Genomic DNA, 25,553 nt, shown 5'->3' with positions numbered 1-25,553 from the left:
GATATCTTCTTTGGAAAAGTGTCTATTCATGTCTTCTGCCCATTTCTTCACTGGATTATTTGTTTTTCGGGTGTTCTTTGTAGATTTTTGATATTAGCCCTTTATCCAATATGTCATTTGCAAATAATCTCCCATTCCATTGGTTGCTTTTTAGTTTTGATTGTTCCCTTTGCTGTGCAGAAGCTTTTTATCATGATGAGGTCCCTATAGTTCACTTTTGCTTTTATTTCCCTTGCCTTTGGAGACATGTCAAGTAAGAAGTTGCCTTGACTGAGGTCAAAGAGGTTGTTGCCTGTTTTCTCCTGTAAGATTTTGATGGCTTCCTGTCTCACATTTAGGTCTTTCATCCATTTTGAATTTATTTTTGTGTATGGTGTAAGAAAATGGTCCAGCTTCATTCTCCTGCATGTTGCTGTCCAGTTCTCCCAGCACCATTTGCTAAAGAGACTGTCTTTTTCCCATTGGATATTCTTTCCTGCTTTGTCAAAGATTAGTTGGCCATATATTTGTGGGTCCATTTCTGGGTTCTCTAGTCTATTCCATTGGTCTATGTGTCTGTTTTTGTACCAATACCATTCTGTCTTGATGATTACAACTTTGTAATACAAGCTAAAGTTTGGGATTGTGACGCCTCCAACTTTGGTTTTCTTTTCCAACATTATGGCTGTTCAGGGCCTTTTGTGGTTCCATACAAATTTTAGGATTGTTTGTTCTAGCTCTGTGAAGAATGCTGGTGCTATTTTGATGGGGACTGCATTGAATGTGTAGATTGCTTTGCTAGTATCAACATTTTAACAATATTTGTTCTTCTAATCTATGAACATGGGATGCTTTTCCATTTCTTTGTGTCATCTTCAGTTTCTTTCATAAGCTTTCTGTAGTTTTCAGCATACAGATTTTTTTTTACCCCCTTGGTTAGGTTTATTTCCTAAGCATTTTATGGTCCTTGGTGCAATTGCAAATGGGATTGATTCCTTGATCTCTCTTTCTGTTGCTTCATTATTGGTGTATAGAAATGCAACTGATTTCTGTACACTGATTTTATATCCTGTGACTTTGCTGAATTCATGTATCAGTTCTAGCAGTTTTTTTTGTGAAGTCTTTCAGGTTTTCCATGTAGAGTATCATGTCATCTGTGAAAAGTGAAAGTTTGATTCTTCTTCTTTTTTTATTTTAAGTTTATTTTTGCAGAGAGAGAGAGAGAGAGACAGAGAGACAGAGCATGAGCATGAGCATGGGAAGGGCAGAGAGAGAGGGAGACACAGAATCTGAAACAGGCTCCAGGCTCGGAGCTGTCAGCACAGAGCCCAACGCGGGGCTCGAACTCATGGACAGCGATATCATGACCTGAGCCGAAGTCGGACGCTCAACCGACTGAGCCACCCAGTCGCCCCTGAAAGTTTGATTCTTCTTTGCCAATTTGGATGCCTTTTATTTCATTTTGTTGTCTGATTGCTGAGGCTAGGACTTCCAATGCTATGTTAAACAACAGTGGTGAGAGTGGACATCCCTGTCGTGTTTGTGATCTCAGGCAGAAAGCTCTCAGTTTTTCCCCATTGAGGATGATATTAGCTGTGGCCCTTTCATATATATGGCTTTTATGATGTTAAGGTATGTTCCTTGTATCTTGACTTTCTTGAGGGTTTTTGTTAAGAAAGGGTGCTGTATTTTGTCAAATGTTTTTTTCTGCGTCTATTGGCAGAATCATATGGTTCTTATCCTTTTTCTGTTAATGTGATGTATCATGTTGATTGATTTGTGAATATTGAATGAGCCCAGCAGCCCAGGAATGAATCCCACTGGATCATGGCGAATAATTCATTTACTATACTGTTGAATTCAATTTGCTAGTGTCTTGTTGAGAATTTTTGCATCCAGGTTCATCAGGGATATTGGCCTGTAATTCTCCTTTTTAGTGGGGTCTTTGTCTGGTTATGGAATCAAGGTAATGCTGGCTTCATAGAAAGAGTCTGGAAGCTTTCCTTCCATTTCTGTTTTTTGGAACAACTTGAAAAGAATAGGCATTAAGTCTGCTTTAAATGTCTGGTAGAAGTTCCCTGGGAAGCCATCTGGCCCAGGACTCTGATACGTTGGGAGATTTTTGATAATCGATTCCATTTCTTTGCTGGTTATTGGTCTTCAGAGTTTCTGTTTCTTCCCTTTTGAGTTTTGGTAGTGTGTGGGTGTCTAGGAATTTGTCCATTTCTTCCAGATTGTCCAGTTTCTTGGCATATAATTTTGCATAGTATTCTCTAATAATTTGTTGTATTTTTGTGGTGTTTGTTGTGATCTCTCCTCTTTCATTCGTGATTTTATCAATTTGGGTCCTCTCTTTTCTTTTTGAGAAGTCTGGCTAGGGGTTCATCAATTTTGTTTATTCATTCAAGAAACTGGCTCTTAGATTCATTGACCTATTGTTTTTTTGGATTCTGTATTGTTTATTTCAGCTCTAATCTTTATTATTTCTCTTCTGCTAGCTTTGGGCTTTCTTTACTGCTGCCTTTCTGGTTCCTTTAGGTTTGAGGTTAGGTGATGTATTTGGGATCGTTCTTGCTTCTTGAGATAGGCCTGGATTGCAATGTATTTTCTCTTCTGTGTTTTTTTTCAAGCCCAGCTATTAGTCTTATGACTGTTATTCTAAATTCTTGTTTATATATATAGTTTATATCTGTTTTGAACAATTCTCTGGCAGGCATTTCTTCTTGGATTTCCTTTTGTGGAGAATTCTTTCATTTTGTCATTTTGGTCAGGTTTCTGTCTTGTACGTGTTTTGTATATTTTTATGTGTTTATTTTTATTTTTGAGAGAGAGAGAGGGAGAGAGACAGAGCATGAGTGGGGGAGGGGCAGAGAGAGACGGAGACAGAATCTGAAGTAAGCTCCTCCAGGCTCTCAGCTGTCAGCACAGAGCCTGCGATGCAGGGCTCGAACTCATGAACCGCAAGATCATGATCTGAGCCAAGGTTGGATGCTTAACTTACTGAGCCACCCAGGCACCCCTGTCACATACGTGTTTTAATAGCTTGTTATGTGTCCCATACCTGTGAGTGCTATATTAAAAACGGGTCATACGCTGTCCAGGGTCTGGCACTTCAGGAACTGTTTCCGGAGTGTGTTGTGTGCACTCTGTTGTTGTGTATTTGGCTGCTCTATCCCACTGCTCATAGTGGTGGGTTGTTTGGACCTTCCACCAGGTGTGCTTTGACATGTTCGTTGAAGCAACGCTGGAAAAAAGGAAAGGTGGGGGAACCTTATCCCAAACAAAGAGAACAGCGAAAGGGGCAAAAAAAAAAAAAAAAAGACCAGGCAGAGAATCAAAGAAACTATACGGCTTGATCCAGAGAGAGAGAGGAAAATAAAGAGATACAGAAAGTGTGTAAAAAGAATAGAGTGAAAATGCCTGATTAAACAAACAACCAAAGCAGAGAAAGGAAAATAGATTCATATACATATATATTTTATATGTATCTGTATGTAATATATAGACATTATATATATATTATATATTTATATATGTTATATAAGTCAGAATTGACCAAAAATCAAATCAGAAACTATGAGCCTGATTCCAAAGGGGGGGAAAAAAAGAGGAGGATAGAAAGAAAAAGAAGGAAAGAAAAGAAAACCCAACAGACTAACATACAAAACTGCAGGACAGTTGTCTTTTGGGGCCTGGGACCGGTGGCTCTGCTGGTCTGCAGGAGAGGCCGTCTGGCTCTGTCAGTGTCACTCTGGTTTGGTCAGTGTCAGTCCCACTCCAGTAGATAAGCAGTTACCAGGTACGGAGGGGCAGGGTTTGGTCAGTGTATTGCCTCCACTGGGGGCCGCTGTCCTGTTCCCTGAAGCCCCACTGTGTTGGTGATGGGGAGAAAAATGGAGACGCCCCAGTCCCTCCTCCCTGGACCAGGGCTTGTCCCGGGCCTCCCAGGCGTTAGGCTAGTATTCAAAACCCAGTGTCTTAAAGGATCCGCACCACACAGACCTGGTTCTAGGGTAACGCCACTCCACCCATCTGACAAAGGGCCTCTGGCTGGCCAATTCCTGCAAGATCTTTTGTCCTTTGTGGGGGCAATAAATCCTCGAACCACGGTACTCGAGGGAGGGGACTGTCCTCTCCCAATGTGCCCCTGAGATCACTGCCGCGCCCAGGGGCTGACTCCCTTCCCCGCCAGGCATGTGCACTGGGCAGCGGCTCCGGTACAGAGAAAGTCACACACCCTTGAAAACGCTGATCTTCAGCTCCTACGGCTGTTTGCAAAGTAGACACTGGCACTCTCCATATTTCTCGTTCCCCAGTCCGTGGTCTGGAGAGGGTTTTCTCTTGTCCAAACACAGTATCATACTTCCATAGCCTTTCTCTCCCTTTTGTCTCTCCACAGAAGGGGTTCCCTCCCCTCCATTCCTGCACTGCCCATTTTATCTCTCCAAATTCACATACACAAACCTCTGTCCTGTCACGCTGCTCTGTCCACTTGTGGAGATTTTTCTGTGACTCTGCAGCCTGTATTCCTGGGTGTTCCAAATGTTCTGACCTCAAAACAGCTGTGTTTGAGGGATGAGGGAAATCCCAGTCCCCCTACTTCTCCGCCGTCTTAACTCCTCTCCGTATAAATTTTAGAACAATATTTGCTATATCTACAAAAACTCTTGGTGAGATTTTGATAAGAATGATATTAAACATGAATATCATTTGGAGAGGATTGACATTTTTACTATGTTGAGCTTTCTAGTTCATGAACTTGGTGACCTCTGACTTTATGTGGACCTTTTCATTTCTTTCACTAGCATTTTTTAGTTTTCAACATACTACATGTACATGTGTTCTTAGATTTCCACCTAAGTATTTCTGAGTTTTTTTGTTTCTTTGTTTTGCGGTTGTTTAGCGCCAATTTCTGAGGCCTGCCTCACTTGTAGGTTCCCAGTGAGACTGTAGACACAATGTAGCTTTCAGTTCTGTTTCCTGTGAGTCCTTTTCTCCTTTTGTGTAGTGCAGCAGTGGTTAGAAATTTGTGAAAATGAGTTCCCCGGTTCATTTGAATTAATCTTTTTCTTTCTTTTTCTCATCTTCTTCATGGTGGTGTTTATCCCTAAGAATTGGGCAGGACCCAGCTCTCTGGGACTCACTGATTGAAGAGATCTTTGTGCTCTGATAAGCTGCCCGCTAAGGATTAGATTCCATTGTCTGTTTCAGGAATGGTGGTTCCTTCCAAGACCAAAATAGTGTGCCATTTTTCTACTCTTGTATTGACCTGTGGACAGCCACACACCCTTCAAATAGTGCCCCGAGATGAGTACGACAACCCTACCAACAATTCCGCGTCCTTGAGAGATGAGCACAATTACAGTTTGTCCATTCATGAGGTAAGCAGCTTCCCTTCTCTGTGTGCTCCTTTTCTGTCATTCGCACCCTTACCGATTCACTTCCTCTCATCTCCACCTTGACTTCTGTACTGTCCTTCCTTCATCTGACAGTGCCCAATCCCATTAGTAATTATGAGGCTTAGATTAACTTGTAATAGGAAAGTTCTTTGTAAAGAGTAAACTGCCATGCACTAGGGCAAATTTTCTATGTTCACTGATGCTCGGTTTTCCTCTTGTAGCTCGGTCCTCAAGAAGAAGAGAGCTCTGGTGTCTCGTTTGAGAAGTCTGTGACCTCCAACAGGCAGACCTGCCAGGTGTTCTTGCGACTCACCCTGCATTCTCGTGGCTGCTTCCATGCCTGCATTTCATACCAAAATCAGCCAATCAATAATGGTGAATTTGACATCATTGTCCTAAGTGGTGAGTTGAAAGAAAAGCTCTGATTTAGTCCTGGTCCCAGGCCACTTGTTCTTTGTGTTGTCTGCGTTCTTCTGACCAACCTCACAAACATTTGCCATCTGAGCCACACTTGGCTTAGAGTCCTCTGGACTAAAGGTCTAGTGACAGGTCTTTCCTTTTCTCCCACGTCTCCTACTTTACAACCTTGTTCCTTGTTACTGCTTCAGAGAATGAGAAGAATATTGTCGAACGCAACGTGTCCACCTCAGGAGTGAGCATTTACTTTGAGGCTTATCTTTATAATGCCACCAACTGTACCAGCACACCTTGGCACCTTCCCCCCATGCACACGAGCTCCTCCCAGCGCCGGCCTTCCACAGCCATGGAGGAGGAAGATGAAGACTCACCCTCCGAGTGCCAGACCCCTGAGAAGGTGAAGAAACCGAAGAAGGTGTACTGCTACGTGTCCCCAAAGGTTGGACCGCTCACTCTTGTCTCAAAATCCCCTTGCCTAAACCTGCATGTATTCGGCGATCGGTAATAAAACCACAAAGCATTAGTGTGAGAGTCAGGGCAAGATCTTTGACTTGTAGGTTTTCTGGGATACCAAGAGAGGCTACTTAAGCTTGAGCAGAAGATTGCGCCCCCCCCACCCCCAATTTTGCTGCACATGTTTGGACTGGACTGGATTAAGACTCTGTCTAGAAGGTCTGTGTACCTTGGTGCTTTAGAGCACCTGAGGCGTTCTGCCCTTTGATTGCTTCTGGAAGGTGTTTCAAGGAATGGCTCCCAGAGTTTTAAAGAAAGCTACTTTTGACCATTAAAAATTTTTCACTAGTATAAAAATTACTGTTGGCCCCTTCTGCTGTTTTGAAACAATTTGATCTTTCATTCTTGGATTCATGAAACCACAATAAATGCATGTCTCTCTCAGGCTACAAGATTGGAACACAGAAATTTTGGCAGAGGCAGGGAGGTGAACTTCCCAAGGCCCCTGAGCTAAGAGGCACTTTGTGTTAGGATTTTCTTTTGAGTATTTGTATTTTGCTTATTCATTCAGACCTCGGAAAACTGAGCTCTTGAAACATCCCTTTCTATCCCTTTAATCTCATAACCAAAACTGAGTCCCAATTCCTTTCTACTTCAGACTTTGCTAAGTGTCATTAAAAGCTTGTCCTGCTTTGAACTAGGGGAGTGGGAATGAGGGCCAGGATGAGGTACAGATGAAGCTATTTTGACCACGAGGTGATAATTGTTAAAGCTGATGATGGGTTCATCATACCATTTTCTCTTCTTTAGCATGTGTTTGAAATTTTCTTAATGAAGAGTTTGTTTTAAATCAAGAAAAAGCCAGATCTGTACATTTAGATAACAGGTTTTTTTAGATTAAAAGTGATTGGCTTTGTCTTTTTCTTTTTTATAATGGTATAAAGAGACCCTTCTTTATTCTCACCTATTTTTGTGTGCTTTTTTGTTTGCAACCACATGACCACCTTTACCCTCCCATCCCTCACCTGGCCTCCCGTGGCAAATCCTGGGTACCATTCTTTTTTTTTTTTTAATTTTTTTTTTTTTAATGTTTATTTATTTTTGAGACAATGCGAGAGACAGAGCGCAAGCAGCAGAGGGGCAGAGCAGACAGAGGGAGACACAGAATCTGAAGCAGGCTCCGGGCTCTGAGCTGTCAGCCCAGAGCCAGACACGGGGCTCAAACTCACAAACTGTGAGATCATGACCTGAGCCGAAGTCAGATGCTTAATCGACTGAGCCACTCAGGGGCCCCCCTGGTTACCATTCTAATAGAGATAAAGCAGTGGGTAGGGGCCACAGGTATCTCCTGTCCATTGAGGAAGTCTGAGCAGCACTCAGCTGAACAGAAGGAGATTTTGATTGTTTCTAGGTAAAATGTTTACTCATAAAGTGAAAATCTGATCTCAGACATTTAGAACTGGTAGTAAGACTTGAATAGGAAGATCATGAAATGTCTCTGTGTGAAATTGCATTGTCAGAGTAATATTTTCAATTTGCCTATTTTAAGATAGAATTGATTTTATATTTTATTTTAGTACTAAAAAAATATCCTCTTTGTCCCTAGAGGGAAAGGGTTATGAGGAATGGAGGTAGGGACTCTGGTTTTTTAATTACAGTACCCAGATAGACCCTTTTTATTTATCACTCACTTCCTTTTCTGTATGTTGCCCCTCCAGCAATTCTCAGTGAAGGAGTTCTACCTGAAAATCATTCCCTGGCGCCTTTATACCTTCCGAGTATGCCCAGGAACAAAAGTAAGTTGAACCTTACATTTGGTTTATGCTGAGCAGGCTTCAGTTCTGGAATGTTTCAGCCTTTCGTTTATTCCTAGAAGGGCTTTTGGTGTTTCTGGAAGTTCTTACTGTGCACACGGAGTTCATTGCCGAATAAAGAAAGGGTCATCTTTTGTCCTCACAACATGGCATGAAGAATACAGAAGTTCTAGAAAGACACATGCCTAAAGAAACAAGAATTAGTAGCAAATCAGAATTCTTCAACAGTTCTCTTTTGCCCCGAGACTAAGTTAATGGAGAAGGTGTTGGCAGTTCTGGCCCAAGCTTGGTTTTCCAACATGCTAAAGCTAACTCTTTTAGAATCAGCATTCTCATTTATTAAAAACATTTGTTTTAACTTTCCGAGCTTTTGGAATCTAAAGGCAAATTGCTTTCCTCCAGCCAGTTTGCCCAACCTCATCAGTATTTGTATATCCTTCCTGCCTTCAACAGTGTATGTGTGTTTCTATATGTATATATACACACATACACACACACACACACACACATTTACCTATAATAACCTTGATAGTTTTTTTTATTTGTTTAAATTCTCGTTAGTTAACATACAGCGCAATATTGGTTTCAAGAGTACACCCTTCTTATATTTTATGTTAGGAGGTCTGTATTGTTAACCTGCGATCCTCACTAAAGGCAGTCTCTGTGACTCCAGTAATTTAACATAAGATCGGATTGTAGAGCACAGAGATGAAAAACACAGTGATACACTCCTAGTAGGTACTCACTTAGAGAAAACAGGCTTAACTTGTTGGTTGGTTGGTACTGAAGGTTAGGGATAGGGAAAGTTTTTGCTGGATTTGAGGGTTTTACACTAAACCTTTTCTTTTGTCCTTTGTTAGTTTTCATACCTCGGCCCCGACCCCGTTCATAAGCTCCTGACACTGGTGGTAGATGATGGCATTCAGCCGCCCGTGGAGCTCAGCTGTAAGGAGAGGAACATTCTAGCAGCCACTTTCATCCGCTCTCTCCATAAGAATATAGGTAAGATTGGACAGGGGTTCTGACAGGGAAGGCAGTGACCCCAGCCACGCTGGGCGTCTGAAGGTGTGGTGTGGACTGCACAGGTGTCTTGAGATGAGGCTGTGATCATGATGGATCTTCTTGCTCCTCAGGAGGCTCCGAGACCTTTCAGGACAAGGTGAACTTTTTCCAGCGAGAGCTTCGGCAGGTGCATATGAAAAGACCACATTCCAAAGTCACCCTGAAGGTCAGCAGACACACGTTGTTGGAATCGGTGCGTAAAGTTTCATTTCCGTTGTCAGTTGTCAGGATTTTGCAACTAGAAACCTCTTTGGTGTTTGGTTATGTTCTGCAGGTTGAAACCCCAATTTCCCTTCTCTTTAAACATCTCTGTTAAAAACTGCTCTTCTCTTTGTTTGATTATGTACTAAGTTTGGAGTAGATTTGTTCAAGACCTGTTATTCAGGGGAGAGACTAGTTGCCACGTCGGCTTTATAATCTGTACCGAACTCGTTCCTGAACCATCTCCTGGAACTTGTGTGTGGGGAAGGTAGAAGTAGTGGTTGACAGAAGAAAGTTCTTACTCTTGAATCCCTGGAATAGAAGAGCTCTTGTTGGATTAAAAGGAAATGACTTTTGTTGTCACTCTGGTCTGATGGAAAAGGAGCACCTGATGTGTGTCTGTCTCCACTGCACAGACACTGGCATAATTCTTGCATTCCTCGAGAATGAGAAGGCTTGGTCCCTGTCCAGAAAGTGTTTGTGATGTTTGGCTCTGGTAGGTGTGACTGGAAACCCCTTTTCTCAGCCACATTCCCTGTGTGGCATGGCTCCCTGTCTGAACATAGCCTGTGGATAAAGATTTCTAGTGAACACTGTACTTGAAAACCAGGACTCCTTGGTTCTCTTGCTGACAGCTTACTGATTTGAGTCCTTTTTATTTCTTCATGTAAGAGTTTTCTAATTAATAAAATGAGCATTTAAAAAAAAAAAAAAAGCTTCAAAACTTCCCAACAAAGCAATGGTATAAAGATGAATTAGGTTGTTTTTTAAACTCTTAAGTTTCTTCCGGAGATCTGTGCATTTTAAATAATAAGATGGCATGGTTAAAGCTTATATCTGAGTACTGTATCTCCTCCAAGTACTAATGGTTACAGGGACAGTGGCATTGTTCTTGCGTTTTTGTGTTGAACACCCAAGAGATGCCAGCCAGTCTTCTGACAGTTTCCTTCCCTTCACTGCTTTTCAGTCTCTGAAAGCTACTCGGAATTTCTCCATCTCAGATTGGAGCAAGAACTTTGAAGTGGTTTTCCAAGATGAAGAAGGTCAGTTTTAAAATTTCATATTCTTTTGCTTTTTAAGTTTATTTATTTTGAGAGAGAGAGAGAGAGAGAGGGAGAGATGGGGGGTGGCAGAGAGAAGGGAGTAGAGAATCCCAAGTGGAGCCCCATGCGGGGCTCCATCCCACGAGCCGTGCGATCATGACCCAGATCAAGAGTTGGACACTTAACCGACCGAGCCACCCAGGTGCCCCTCATATTCATTTTCTTTAACTCTCTTCCCCACTCCTCCTCTCCTCCTTACCTGCTTTCCACAAAGAACAAAAATATCCCCCCTACCCCTGCCCCTGCCCAAGCTTATTTTCCTAAAGGGAAAAGAAGTCATAAATTGAAACAGAAGATGTGGTGTTTACTGGCCAGGTAGCTTGGTGGAGCCTGTAGAGCACAGACAGAGGGACTTGGAGGCAAGTGCTAAGAGTTGGGACCAGAAGGGAATGTAGTAACCTTTGCAGAACAAGAGAAAAGTCCATTTCCTGGGATCTCTGATCTCCCGTGTTTCCATACTAGGGGGCATTAGCTTAGTGAACAAAATATCTTGAGTCCTTTAATCCTACAGAAAGGGATGGGGTTTCCAAAAAAAAAAAAGCCCTCAGGTTATGTGGGTTGGAATGGGGAAACACTCACGTAGTGGAATGGAAGGAAGGTGGAGAGTGTCGAATGATGAATAGAGGAACACAAGCAACAAGAGGTGGTAGGCCAGAGTCCCTTTTTATTTTTATTATACCTTTCAGCTCTGGACTGGGGAGGGCCTCGCCGGGAATGGTTCGAGCTAATCTGCAAAGCATTATTTGATACCACCAATCAGCTCTTCACCCGATTCAGTGACAACAACCAAGCATTAGTGAGTTTGCGACTTCCCTGTGGGCGGGTGGAAAATGTCAGTTGCATCACAATACGTAACTCCAACAAGGGTTTGAGATCATGCAACTGTCCTGGAAATCTGGCAACCTGTGTCTTGTTCTTAATCTCGATACTTACAGTATGAACCAATTAGATTGCTTCCCTCCTCTTTGCCTTTATTATTTCATGTGCAAAATAAGAGAAAATGCAGACGATGTGTATTTGACTAAAAAGTATTTTAGTGCAATGGCCATTCTACTAATTACTATTATAATGATTAAGCCACTTTTCTCAAGATATACCTAAGGCCATTGACTTTTGAACTAGATCTTTGACTAGGCAGAGGTATAAACAGTAGAGAAGTAGACTTCGTTTGAAAGAATTTCAGGTTTAGGGAAAAGACCTCCCATCATCCATTGGTTAACTTCCATACTCAGCCAGGGACCACAGACTTAATGTAAGATTCTTCTATTTACTGTAAATCCATCTTTGCCCTCTATCTTCCAGTCAGTCTAAATTACTCATGTTAGCTACCAAACAACTAATGGCATTTAGACAACTCTTTGATTCTAACACTGAAATTCTTGCTTCCTTGGGATGGAGTTGTTGGGGAGGGTCTTTCCAGAACCAGGCTTGAAGAAAAATGGCCCAGAGCCTTTATTTATTTTTTTAATATTTATTTCTGAGAGGGAGGGAGAGAGAGAGAGCAAGCGCATAAAGTCAGGAGGGGCAGAGGGTCGGGGTGGGGGACAGAGGATCTGAAGTGGCTCTGGGTGGACAGCAGCGAGCCTGATGTGGGGCCCGAACTCATGAACTGTGAGATCATGACCTGAGTCAGGGTCAGAAGCTTAACTAACTGAGCCACTCAGGTGCCCCAGAGCCTTTTAATCTCTTTCTTTCACAGGTACATCCCAATCCTAATCGCCCTGCTCATCTACGCTTGAAGGTGTATGAGTTTGCAGGGCGGTTGGTGGGCAAGTGTCTCTATGAGTCCTCTCTAGGAGGAGCCTACAAGCAATTGGTCCGAGCTCGATTCACCCGCTCTTTTTTGGCCCAGATCATAGGCCTACGTATGCATTATAAGGTAATGTCTTAGGTATGTGTTTTTACCAAGGCTCCTGGCCATTAATTCTGGAATTCCTCCACTCTGCGCTCATTGTTCTTAAGGGGGGAGGGGTAAGTGGTTCCAAGCAGTTACAAATTGCCTTTCTGGGTACGAGTAGCCATGTTCTGTTGTCTTTCTGTCTTCTCAGTACTTTGAAACAGATGACCCAGAATTCTACAAATCTAAAGTTTGCTTCATCCTCAACAATGACATGAGTGAGATGGAGCTGGTCTTTGCAGAAGAGAAATATAATAAATCAGGTCAATTGGATAAGGTGAGAAAGAGAACCGAACTTGGGTCCCGTGGTTCCCAGCCTGCTCTACAGCAGGGCTGTCACATGGAGCTTTCCGCAATGATGGAAATGTTCTTTATCTGGGCTGTCTTTTGGACACCCAACATGTGGCTTGTTATCCACCAAATAACTGAATTTTTCACTTTATTTCATTGTCATTAATGTAAGCACGTGAGGCTAGTGGCAACCATATCAGGACATTGCATCCCACGGTTGATGATCTTGGCCCATTTAATGGAGTGAAAGACACATGTACCCATATATCCTACCCACTCCTCCTTTCCAGTAGAAAAAGAACTTAGTGATAATGAAGTGCCACTGCATAAGTAGCTTTGGGGGAACGGCAGTGTCCCAAAGGTCAGTAGGGGCTTAATTTGGGATCATAGAGACATGAGGCTCTTGCTGACAAGGAACCATAATATCTTCCTGTTCCGTCCCCACTAGTTGACCAGGTCAGAGAAGACTCGCTCCGATACCCTAGTAGCTAGTAGAATGTGCTGTGGTAGGACCGCTGAAGCTTAGTAAGTATATGAAACCAGGTGTGTTGCGAGGTTGAGGGTGCAGCAGATGCTCATTGCTGTGATGGAGTTTGATAATGCTGTGTTTATGGGACGTAGCGGCTGAGTGTCGTCAACTCCCAGCCACAGCCTCCCCCGTCTCTTTTGCCTCTTCTTTCAGGTGGTAGAGCTCGTGACAGGTGGAGCTCAAACCCCAGTCACTAATACGAATAAAATCTTCTATTTAAATCTACTGGCCCAATACCGACTGGCCAGTCAAGTGAAAGAGGAGGTGGAACACTTCTTAAAAGGTGAGAGCCTGTCTGTTCTTGGTCTTGAGATAAAAATCCCGGTATCCACAAAGTGGGTCTGGCTTTAACTTGGCTACTTTGTTTCAGGTCTGAATGAGTTGGTCCCTGAGAACCTTTTGGCCATTTTTGATGAAAACGAGCTTGAAGTAAGTGCTTGCAATTGCAGACCCCCATTCTTGACTGGGTATTTGAGTGTGCACGCAGGAACCAGCTTGTTGTGTCTTCTCTTATGAGATGAGGTGGGGAAGTCCTTCGTTCTAGAGTTGGTTTCCCTTTTGTGACCCTCCCATGCATTTACCCTTTCACCAGCTTTCAGAACATTAGAATGTGAAAATTAGAAACTGTAGCTAATTACCCTTGAAGAGTAATAATTAATAGCCATTTATTCATCAAATATTATTGATAACTGGTTGAATAGTAAAGAACATTGGTATTTTGTGCAGTCCTTGTAAATCCCATGACATTTAAAGTTGATTTTAGGGAATAATAGAATATTTTGTACAGAGACTATTGTCTCCTGTATGAGACACTTACACAAACGTCCTTTGGACATTTGAAGCATTAGAGAACTAGCAGTGAATAGGACAAAGCCCCTGCCATCATGGAGCTATGTCCCAGGGAAGGAGACAAACCAAAAGATGTGACATATTTCAAAGCTTGGGGTCACAACGCTATATAGTTAATATATTCTTATTCAGATCCTGTAACAACCGAAAAATGCTATAAGATGGTGAATGCCATTCTGTAATTATCAAAATAGAACTTGTGGGCAAAAAATAAAATCAGTTGGTTACTTACTTGCTGCTCACAGATGATGCATACAAGGCAACTTATCAGTTCCCACTTCACACAGCTTTTATGAAGAGTGTGTTTTTGCAAACTGTTGCCTGTAAGGAGGAAATTCTTCAAAAATGAGAAAACAAAAAAGTAGTTTCACGTGGTCTTGTAGAGTGTTTATTCTTATTAACTGTATTGGCTTCAAGAACAAGAATTAAAGCCGGGTGCAATTTTCATCACATTTGTACCTTCATACATGAAATTCAAACAAAATGAACGCTCCATCTCTCAGCCTAAACTTTCCCGTAGGCTATCATCTAGTGCTGTTTATTTTGGGGGCTGAGGAATAGCTAGCTACTGGTGTTATTTTGTTTTACCATGAAGCATGGCATTTGTAACAACGTTTTAAAGTGAGTAGGAAGGAAGGACACAGTCTCTTACAGTTACCCGGCACTCTACTCACACTCTACTCTCACTCATTAGCTTAGCAGTTTCTTCTTGAAGGAGGCAAGGCTCCTCAGGTTTAATTTGGGCTTTTCTGGTCTCTTGATTAGGATGTATCTTTTTTTTTTTTTTTTAAACATTTATTGATTTTTGAGAGACAGACAGAGACAGAGAGAGACAGTGCAGACTGGGGAGGGGCAGAGAGAGAGGGAGATACAGAATCCAAAGCAGGCTCCAGGCTCTGAGCTGTCAGCATACAGGCTGACGTGCGGCTCGGACTGACGAACCGCGAGATCATGACCTGGGCCGAAGTTGGACGCTTAACGGACTGAGCCACCCAGGCGCCCCAAGATGTATCATTTTTTATAACTATTGAGTAAGTACTCACAGTCTGCTAAGTCACATGCTGGAGCCTGAACCAAATTAGGATATTAGGCCTCTGAAGTCATTAATGTTCTCATTTTTTTGGTATACTTTTTAATTTATCTGATCAAGTAGAGGCCGGGCTAAAGGGAAGGTAGTAAAAGTTCAGTCCACAAAAGAAGGATGGATCCCAATCCACAAAAGAAGGGAAACAGAAAAGGCCATCTGAAATATTCATAGGAGCTGGGACTTTTCATCAGAGGGAACGGGCCTGCCTTTTCTTCCTGGTGTTCCTAGGCTCTCTCCAAAGCAGACTCAGTAAATACTTGGTTCTTTTTTTGTCCTTTGTCTCAATTCAAAATAGTCTGCAGCAGTTTTTTGTTTTTTGTTTTTTTAAACAAGAAAGCAGTTCTTATTCTGTGTGCCTTTTTATTTTATTTTTTTAGAGAGAGAGAGCTTGTGCGAGTAGGGCAGAGGGAGAGAGAGAATCTTAAGCAGACTACGAACCCAGTGCCGAGCCCGACACAGGGCTCAATCCCACGACCCTGGGATCATGACCTGAGCCAAAATCAAGAGTCAGATGTTGAATCGACTGATCACCCAGTAGTTCTTAATTAGGGGTGCACATCAGTAACAGGAAACTTTTTCAAAATACACAAGTTCCTAACCCATTCCTGGAGATTTTGATTCCATAGGTCTGGGGTAAGGCTTTGGGCATCTACATATTTTTTTAAAAAGCTGTGTGATTTTTGGGGCGCCTGGGTGGCACAGTTGGTTAAGCGTCCGACTTCAGCCAGGTCACAATCTCGCGGTCCGTGAGTTCGAGCCCCGCGTCAGGCTCTGGGCTGATGGCTCAGAGCCTGGAGCCTGTTTCCGATTCTGTGTCTCCCTCTCTCTCTGCCCCTCCCCTGTTCATGCTCTGTCTCTCTCTGTCCCAACAATAAATGAAAGTGTTGAAAAAAAAAATTTATAAAAAAAAAAAAAAAAAAGCTGTGTGATTTTTACCACGCTGGTTAGGAACCATTGGCCTGTTATAATTAATTTTCCTAAAGCAGAGTTCTGGCATTATGATCTCACCTTATGGTCTTTTTCCTGGTGTTTTCTTTATTCCATATTTTGCATGTTAACACAGGCAATTTTGACCTTATGTTGCATCTTTGTCCCCTGATTGTCCTGGTAACACCTGACTATTTTCTCCAGCTGCTGATGTGTGGGACTGGGGACATCAGTGTGTCTGACTTCAAAGCCCACGCCGTGGTCGTTGGCGGCTCATGGCATTTCAGAGAAAAGGTAAGTGGGCCAAACTTCCTTTCATTGGATTTGTGCCCTGTTACAAGGAAAAGCTTTCAGAAGAGAAGTATCCAGAAATCAGAGAGGCAGACGTATCGACTGGGAAAAAATGACACATGAGGGAGAGACAGGTGGTTGTCCAGGCAGAAGGGAGCCCTGGTCCCTCGGGGCTGTTGTGCTGCCTGCCACAGGAGTCGTACGTGAGAAATGCAAAGGAATAGAACCAGGCAATCAACGACCACCCTGCTGACCATGTGACAACAGAAATTCGTAAAGAGGTTGTCGACTGTAACCATTGCTACCCTTGTCGCCCACTTCAGAGTATCCTGTTCTCTCCCCAGGGGTCAGATCCTAGGCTGCACACTTGAGTGTGACCCCACCTTGTGCTCTCTCTCTCTGGCAGGTCATGAGATGGTTCTGGACTGTGGTTTCCAGTCTGACCCAGGAGGAGTTGGCTCGGCTGCTACAGTTCACAACAGGCTCCTCTCAGCTACCACCCGGAGGTTTCGCTGCCCTCTGTCCCTCATTCCAGATTATTGCTGCTCCGACCCACAGCACGCTCCCGACTGCACACACGTGGTGCGTACCAGACCGTCCAGTGCACGCTCACGGGGGAGGGTCGTCCCAGCCCCTGCCAGTGCTTCTGGCAGTGTGAGTTAATCCCTTCTCCCCTTGCCCTTCCAGTTTTAACCAGCTGTGCCTCCCCACGTATGACTCGTACGAAGAGGTGCACAGGATGCTGCAGCTGGCCATCAGTGAGGGCTGCGAGGGCTTTGGCATGCTCTGACCGCCCTCCTGCCATCCCCCCGGCCCTGTGCTTTCCGGAGCACCTGGGTGCACGTAACAGCGTGATAACACTGACCCAGACATCCATGTAACGTACACGGAACCATCGGCCAGAAGCTGCTGCATGCTCCCCAGTAGCTGGAGTATTTGGTCATCTGTGAGCTGGATCCTTCCCTTGCTGCTCCCTACACATTTCTCCCATGGGCCACTTGGGCACGGTGTGTCATGTGAGCTGCTCACTCAGTCACGAGAGGAGGACCGTGCTGCCGTAACTTCATTTGGTTCTTAGAAGATCTCGGTGGCGGGAGCTGCTTCACTAGCTGAGGAAGATTACACAAAGGGCTCGGCTTTCTTAGAAGGCTGGCCTCCTCCTTGCTCAGCCTCCTCTGCTGGTGTCCCTGAGAGATCCCCTCTGCAGCCCTCACTACTTGACCTGAGGTGATGTGAGTCCCTCTTGTGGGCATGGTGATTGCCTCTTCTCACCAGGAGCCGGGAGAAGCACCGCGAGGAAGGGGCCCGCATGAGCAGTCTTCATTTTTGTCCCTCTGCACAATGGCAGGCTCAGGCCATGGCACTGGACTACCTCTAATGGGGACTGATAGCACAAAAGGATTTTTTTTGTGTGGTGTCAGAACTGGAAAAGGAGCTTTTTCCCTGAAGGCATTTCTGGAAATGATCATTAATCCATAAAGAACTCTCTACGCTTTTTTTTTTGAGTTTGAGCCAGTGAGAAAAACAGACCCAAGAATGTGAAAGATAGCTGGGCTGTAGCTTCCAGTGCCGAATATGATTTTCCCTTAGGGCCCGGGACACGTCTAGGCACATGGCTGGCTTGAAGACTACTGACGTTTGTCCCTGAGTTTGTTCTTTACACTGAGGTGTGGCTGGGCCTGGCCACTTACCTTCAACTTATTCCGTCTGCTAAGAGCTAGGGATTCTTTAGCTTTCTATGGAAGAAAATTTTGTAGCAAGGGATTGAGACAGTAAGAATAGCATGCTAACAATGCCTGGTTCTCTCTGCTTGGTTGTCTCTGGCAGCACTGAGGCAAGGGAAAAGGGACCTGTGGCTCAGTCACAGGTCCTTGGGGTCAGGGCACAAGGAACATACATAGAAGAGCTGTGTCAGACAACAAACACCCAGCTGCTCAGTGACTTCACTCTGTCAGTTGCCAGCAGGAGTCCCGGTGGAGGGAGGACGATCTAGTAGGTTCGGTTACACGATGACTGAAGAGAACCTGCAGCTGTCTCTTGGAAGATCACACCATCCTTTCTCATTACAGTTTGAATACACACATCTTCAAGACTCAAACTCTCATCAACTCTCCAAATTTCTGTGTTTAAGAAGGCTTTGCTGCAAGCTACCCTTCTCAACGGGGCATTCAACTCTGAGAATATTACAAGCCATCCTTACTGCCAAAACCAGCAAGTACAGAGGCCAGAGATGAGGCAGGACTTATGGCAATGCCCTGGCCTCCCGGAAGCATGTCTGAGCCCTCCCGTTCCCAGGGATCACAAGGAACAAGCCCTCCCGAGCTGCTCCCGCTGCTGCCTGACCTCACTCCTTCGCAGTCATCATTTGTCCTTGGCATGGGTGCCGACCTCATTCTTGGGGTCTGGGATCCAGCGTCAGGGCCTCGACACCCACAGGGTCCTCCATGCCACACGGTCACTGCTCTCCTCAGGGACCAGGACAAGGTGCTGCTGCTCGCCCCAGTGTCTTCCCATGGCACACATGCAGGCGAGTTTCGTCATCACCCTGGACAAGGCGACGTTGCCCCTCGGGCCCGGAGAGGGGCTTCCAGCTGGGGCTACGTGGGCTGGTTCTGCTGTCCTTGGCAGTTGATCCTCTTCTGGACTCTGCATTCTCCCCTCCGTGGCCCTCCAGAGACTACTGCTGGAGCTCGATTTGATTTTCTTGGCTAGATCTGTCATTTTAAGCTCCAGTCATAGCACTTTTCAGAGCATCCTGGGTGCCACCGCGGCTGGCTGCGGCCGCTTGCGTGCCTGTGGTGGGCCTCGGCCCCAGGGTCTTTGTGTAACAAAACCCTTTGATACTGTTGTGGTTTTCTACTCTTCCAGTGTACTCCCTCTCCCAAGTCTGTTCAGAAGTGTCTTTGCTCTGTTTGGCCTTTTTCTTTTCTCTTTTTTTCTAATCTTGCTCTGGTACTAGTCAATATGGGAGAAAAAGGTACATGTCAGAGAGAAGGAGGAATATGTGTTACTTCTCGGGCAATTTTTACTTTCGTGTTTCTTCTTTTGGCCAGTTCTTTTGTTTATGCCCTTGTGGCCCAGGTACTTGGGGAGGCGGGCTGAACGACTGGCCTTTTAGTGTCTTTGAAGGAAGCCAAGCAGCAAGTGAACAGCAGGGAGAGCATCAGCGTGTTTTCTAGAGACCAAGCCCTGCTGCAGGTCCGTCAGGCCAGGCAAAGGGGCCAGGCAGCTGTAGTGAGACTGTAAATATTTTGTACAGGAAATAAATATCGAAAAGGGTTATGTAGCGAGTGACTCTTCTTTAAGTGGCGACTCAGGGCTCAAACTGGAGGTGGGGAAGGAAAAGAAAGATTTGGAAATGTTTTTGCATTTTCCCAGTAATTCTTTGAGAAGCTCCCAGCGCCAGGTAGAACGTGCGCACAGAGCCCTGGCCTGTCCCAGCTCTTCTCGCGCCTCCGTCCTTCCCTGACCGCTGTCCCTGATGCCGGGCAGGGCCATGGTGCCTGACAGGTGCTTGCGCCCACCTCCTGAACAAGAAACCAGTGTGGCAAGAGCAGAGGGTGTCTGTTTTCATCAGTCTTTTAAACATGAATTTGTTGTTATTACTGTGTAAGAAACTCAGCATAGAAAATTTGGAAATAAAAAGCACGAGAGAAATAATTCACCTGCCATCCAGCGGTAACCACTGTTAAGTGATGTGTATAGCCTTCTGGTTTGTATACAATCACGCTTATTTCCACGCCTCCTCTCCCCCTCCCCACCCTCCCCGAAGTGGGCTGGCATGGCAGACAAAAATACTGCCTCTCAAAAAGTTTGGAGGGGAGGGGCACATGGTACCAATTCTTTTCCAACCAAAGGTAAGTGTGGCAGAAAACCAGACCTCGGGGCCCTGGCCTTATTGGGGAAGTAATCTTGGTGTCATTACTTATTGGTTCCCAATTGGGAAAATTGGAAGATCAACAAAATTCCCTTTGGAATTGTGTTTAAAGTACTGATTTTTGCCCCATCTCCCAGACCTAGTGAATTGGAATCTTAAGTTTGAACGCCACCCTTAGAGTGCTGTCACTCTACTCCCACCTCAAGCTTCTGAGTGATATGAGATGTCCTTAAAAAAAACACAGTTCTGCGCCTCTAACTTCATGTTTTTAGGTTACCAGTCCTACGTCTTTTATACTTGCTGTTCTCATGGCTTTGAGTGAGTCCCTGGGAACGGTCATCATTGATTGATTTCAGCCTATCATGAAGTTAATCTTAAGACCCAAGAGGGTGGCCGGATTGCTCTTGAATTAACACAGTAAGTGCTAACTTTAGCCTGTCATGCACTGTTACCTCTGAGCCACTGCAGTGAGCCCTCCGACCTCTGCCCAGCCACACTTCTCTGAGAACCACAATAGAGATTCTCTGACAGGTGGCTTGACCCAGAGGCTCCTTGTCTCTACTTCTGCTTCACTTAGACCCTCAAGCATAATCGAACAACTTCAGGTATTCTGTAATACTTTTATTTAAAAACAAATTTCCTTTTTTTCTTTTGAGATGTAACATATATACAAAGAAAAGGTCAACAGGCATGCACAATTTAATAATTACAAAGGAAGGGCGCCTGGGTGACTCAGCCAGTTAAGTGGCCGACTTCGGCTCAGGTCATGATCTCATGGCTCATGGGTTCGAGCCCCACGTTGGGCTCTGTGCTGACAGCTCGGAGCCTGGAGCCTGCTTCAGATTCTGTGTCTCCCTCTCTCTCTGCCCCACCCCCGCTTGCAATCTCTCAAAAATAAACATTTTAAAAAATTTAAAAAGAAAAAAGAAAATGACTCAGCGCTAAATTGTCTCAAAAATTGTGAAACAGGCTAATATTTCTGACTCAGAGTACTGCCTTTGTGCAACATCTAACAGAATGCCATTCCAGAGTTATCGGAGAGCTTAGTTTTTTTGGTTTGGAGTACAGAGGGTGGATTTAGAAACGCACAGGACATATTGTGATGATTTGGATTTACACTCAATAGAGTGATACAGAGGTGCCGCCTAGAGCTAGCTGTGCCTTGCTGTGAATACTTCCGTTCTGCCCCCTACCCGGTTCAGTCCACTTTAATTCTGCTCACATAAGAACACTTTGTGATAGCCACAGCAGGGACCTGGGCTCAGGTGTGGTCTCTACAGGATGGTCCACGGATTCCTGGTGGAAGAAGATGTGGCGGACCCAGTCAGTTGCCAGATGTCAGAGGAATGATGGCTGTAGGTTTTTGATACGGCATCAGAAGTAACTTTAGCAAAGTGGTCCAGGTTGTCGGTAGAGCCCAGCCAGCTACAGCGGCTTCTTCCAACACGAGGTGGTACATCTAGGAGCCGGGATCAAACACATCACAGAACCATGATATCCATCACCTTACAAGAACAGTGTGGGGCTCCCCTTCTAGATCCCTTTGACCCTCCTTCAGGGAAAGGATGGATAATTCATCCAGGATGAAGCCTTTGGGTGCGGTTGCTACCCAGTTAGCAGACTAACATAGCTTTTATCATCTTTGGTGACCATGAATGCCTTAGACCAGGGTCTGCTGGCAAACCAGGTGACTTTCTGAGTGAGCAAGGTCTTAGGACTTCTCTTAGGGAGAACTCTAGGAAGAAGTGAGTCTTGGACTAATCAAGGAGCTGGGTGAGGAGATAAATTTTTTTTGTATGTTTTATTTATTTTGAGAGAAAGAGCATGAGCAGGGGAAGAGCACAGAGAGAGGGGGACAGAGGATCCGAAGCAGGCTCTGCACTGACTTCAGCGAGCCTGATGTGGGATTCGAACTCACAAACTGTGAGATGACCTGAGCCAAAGTCGTATGCTCAACTGACTGAGCCACCCAGGTGCCCCGATAAATTTCTTTTATAAACATCATTGTGTCCTTGACCAGGTGGCCCACCCTAATGAAGGGAACCTACCTGTATCCTATGTTTCTGACTCCAGAGCCCCTGGGCTTGTAGCCTCCCCTGCAGCAGAGGCATCCATCATTTGGCCTTTTGTCAAAGAGGATGTTCTTAGACCCATTTGCGTCAAGTGGGCAGAAGAGGACCCTCAGAGGATAGAGAGCTGTGAATTGATGAGTTTGAATGTTGATATTTTTAATTCCATGGTTCAACCTTGGGCAGGATAATCTTTGAGTATTAGTTTCCTGACCTGCAAAATGATGCAATTAACTAAATAAGAAAAGTGGCTAATAACTTCGAGTTCTTGGGAGGTTTTCCTATCTATGGTATGTGTGCTACCATATTGCCTATGGCTTTGGGCCCCGGTAATTTCTGTAGCAGGAGGCTATATGGATCTAGGGGTGGTAGACGATGCTAGAGTGGGTGACTGGATTGGGATGGTGGCTCTTTTCCCTCCTTGCCATGTTCAGGCAGGCCAGAGAGAATGGGTATTCAAGATGTCTAGCCCAAAAAGCTGTGAAAAAGGCCCCCCAGGTCAGAAGAGACCTCTCCTTCCTTCATATGACTCTGCAAAGGCCAAAGGTGGTATAAATTTCAAACTTATTTCATGTGGCATAGTGGAATAGGCAATCTAGAGATAAGCAACCAAATACCCTCAACTTCCCGTAGCTCATCTGATTACTAAATCATGATAATAGTGGCCTTTTTTTTTTTTTAGTTCCTCCCTAATGCTAGGAGCTTTAATAACTATTATCTTATTACCGACAATGACCCTGCGAGGTTGGTCTCGTTCTCTCCATGCCACACAAGACACAGATAGACTCTGAGAGGATAAGTAACTGCTGAGCTTCCTTAGCGATTAAGTGGCAGAGCTGTATTTGAACACGGGCCTGTTTCATGTCAAGGCCCAAACTCTTGCCGGTTTGTCTCAGGCAGATTAGTTTAGACTAGGGAACAGCCCACGTAGTGGGCCACCAGGGCTCCGTGACTCTGCCTTGCATTTGCTTGGTGACACTGTGTGACAGATAAACATTTTATGCTCATGTTTACCTGTCAGTCACTTGACGATTTGGGATTTACAGTAGGGAGAAGGCCTTCCTCTAAGAAATATAACTATTGGTAGTGGCTTTAAAATCTTTTGCATGGAGAAAGTTCCAAAGAATACCAGCTAATGGCTTGAGGGAGGTGTCTTCCAAGCTTGAATGAACCTGCATAAAGAACACAAGAAACCCTTGAGGATATAACTGAGGAAAAAAAAATCCTGAAATCTTAATATCCCCAGTTTGGTAGAAAAAATCCATAGATCGCATGCAAATGAAATCATTAGAATGAGGTCAGACACGCTACACAATACCCTGATGTTTATCTCTGGTAACTAAGTCTGCAGAAAAGGGCTCATTTAAATAAATCTTTTTGTCTCAAAACTTTCCTTACATGAAACACAGCACCGTTTGGTAAAGGCCAAATTCCTGGTGGTTATCTCACTGAGGAAGCAGACTGTTTTCAAGAATGCCAGTTAAAGGGAGAGCTACGTCTGAAACAAGACTGATTCTGTTGGAATTATCAGCATAGCATCTTCCCCGGGTAGGGGTCCTGTACCTGTCTGGGATGAGGTCACCATTTCTACAGTCCCCACTTCACCTGCGTCATGGATTTGAACATGAAGGAAACTTTCGGAATCTTCCCATCCTCCTCCTGCAGACCAACAATGTTCCCTCTCTCCTCAGAACTCCCACTCGAAGGAATTGCCAGGACATTCCTCTCTTTGCCTATTAGCAGAGTCAGGGATATCAGAGTATTTGCAAGCCAGCTAGAGAGCCTTTGATGGCTTTTATGTTCTGTTGAAAACAAAATGTTGTGTTATTGTGTAAGAAGAAGGTTATGTGTGTGTCATCATTTTGTGCTAGATCTCATAAGTTCTAGGTCTAATCCTGCTCCAGGCGGTCATTTCGTTTCCAACAAATGTACCTCCCCTGCCACCACCACCACCAAAAAACCAGACACCCAAATCTGATGTTTCTGTTCCCTCATTGGTTCTGTGGCCTCCCTTTTCCCTTTAGTTCTCTGTACCTCCTTTGCATTCTAGCAGACTTTTCCTGTGTATCAGGCATTGTGCAGGGAGCTAGGGACACACGAGACAGAATGTGATCCCTGCCTCTGAGCAGCTCACAGTCTTGTCTGGGGAGACAGACATATAAATAATCTAATTTCCTTCATTTCCTTCCCCCGAGGCTTGACCACCCAAACCCATCACCATCAATCCCCATAGGTTCTCTCATTCTTGTTTAATTTGGGTGGGGGGAAAGTTTCTGTTTATGGACTTGGAGACTTTCCATAGAATAGGAGTAACGGCTGCAAGTGAAATTTGTCTGGCTCGTTACACATATACAAAAGGAGGGAATTTATGTTCCCTGTTGATTTTCAGAGAAGCAAGAACATTTGCAAAGATGGATTCCAAGCTAGGAGACCCCCATTGTGCCATGAATTGGCCATCACCTGAGCAGGTCCTAGGAAAGGCTGGGAAAGGGAACTCAGATCTCAGGACCCACTCTCTCCCTTTAACCTTCTCTTCCAGACAAAGCAGACCTGAAGTGTTGACTTTGGCAATGGGGGAACTGGCCAGTAGCCTGCAGCTCGGTGAATGAAATTAAAATCTTGAGTGGATTGGGAGAGGGAGGTATCTCCAACACTAACAGCAATAAGGGTTCGTACAGCGGTGGCAAAGGAAAGAAAGTGATGCTATTTCCAGTGAGTCCAGCGGCGTGAAGAGACAAGTCAACTTCATGAACAGCCATGAAATTGGTTGAGACCATTATGGGTGGAAACACTGAGCTTTACCCCAATTTCCTTTGATGTCCATCACACCCAGGAAATTGGAATCCTTCGTCATCTCTTTGTAGTGCGCTACAGCAGATGCCTGTTCCTCTTTGGGGTTTGGGCAAATCCTAATGTTGATTCCCCAAGCTTCTGAGCTGGATCATAGCTGGATGGCCCTTGGGTCAGGCTATTGCCTTGAGGAAAACCTTCCGTCTTCTTCTCCCAGAGGGATTTCTCCTCTCATACTCTGTTTATGATGATGTCAGCCTGTGTCTCCTCAAATGGTCAGAGCAACACAATTAAACTTGGGTATTCCTCCTATAGATCTGGCACTTGTTATCCTAGTCAAGGCAGACATGTTGGATCCTGATGGGCTCATGTGTGTAGCTCTGGAGGGGGGCGTGGGGGGTGTCTGCCTTTCTCACGGTGGTTCAACAATTCTGACTTAGGATCTCCCTTCCCCCCCCCCCCCACACCTTGAAAACTGTTTGGTTTTGGCATCCAAGCTATGTCTTCCAGACAGCCTC

The 25,553-nt window shown here is 44.7% G+C and overlaps 1 protein-coding gene across 10 annotated transcripts in view; it reads left to right on the top strand.

Moving 5' to 3' along the window:
- The window catches only part of AREL1 (apoptosis resistant E3 ubiquitin protein ligase 1), a 49,551-nt gene extending 29,592 nt beyond the window's left edge, over nucleotides 1-19,959 (top strand). For 9 of the 10 annotated variants that reach the window (XM_023255863.2, XM_011283333.4, XM_006932993.5 and 6 more), the window contains 15 exons: nucleotides 5,191-5,360; nucleotides 5,600-5,780; nucleotides 5,987-6,234; nucleotides 7,967-8,044; nucleotides 8,923-9,064; nucleotides 9,196-9,317; nucleotides 10,293-10,368; nucleotides 11,115-11,224; nucleotides 12,128-12,307; nucleotides 12,477-12,602; nucleotides 13,299-13,428; nucleotides 13,516-13,574; nucleotides 16,213-16,302; nucleotides 16,706-16,881; nucleotides 16,987-19,959. In XM_023255863.2, the coding sequence (XP_023111631.2) occupies nucleotides 5,191-5,360; nucleotides 5,600-5,780; nucleotides 5,987-6,234; nucleotides 7,967-8,044; nucleotides 8,923-9,064; nucleotides 9,196-9,317; nucleotides 10,293-10,368; nucleotides 11,115-11,224; nucleotides 12,128-12,307; nucleotides 12,477-12,602; nucleotides 13,299-13,428; nucleotides 13,516-13,574; nucleotides 16,213-16,302; nucleotides 16,706-16,881; nucleotides 16,987-17,089 (1,991 nt within the window). In that variant the 3' untranslated portion in view covers nucleotides 17,090-19,959. Of the gene's footprint in view, nucleotides 1-1,587; nucleotides 1,612-5,190; nucleotides 5,361-5,599; nucleotides 5,781-5,986; nucleotides 6,235-7,966; nucleotides 8,045-8,922; nucleotides 9,065-9,195; nucleotides 9,318-10,292; nucleotides 10,369-11,114; nucleotides 11,225-12,127; nucleotides 12,308-12,476; nucleotides 12,603-13,298; nucleotides 13,429-13,515; nucleotides 13,575-16,212; nucleotides 16,303-16,705; nucleotides 16,882-16,986 lie in introns of those variants that run through there. The other variant, XM_045060236.1, reaches the window with a different exon arrangement.
- The last annotated feature ends 5,594 nt before the right edge of the window (nucleotides 19,960-25,553 follow it).

Source organism: Felis catus, chromosome B3 (genome assembly GCF_018350175.1).
Source record: "Felis catus isolate Fca126 chromosome B3, F.catus_Fca126_mat1.0, whole genome shotgun sequence".
In the NCBI taxonomy this organism is placed as follows: domain Eukaryota; kingdom Metazoa; phylum Chordata; class Mammalia; order Carnivora; family Felidae; genus Felis; species Felis catus.
This window is presented reverse-complemented; position numbering and strand designations above follow the sequence as displayed.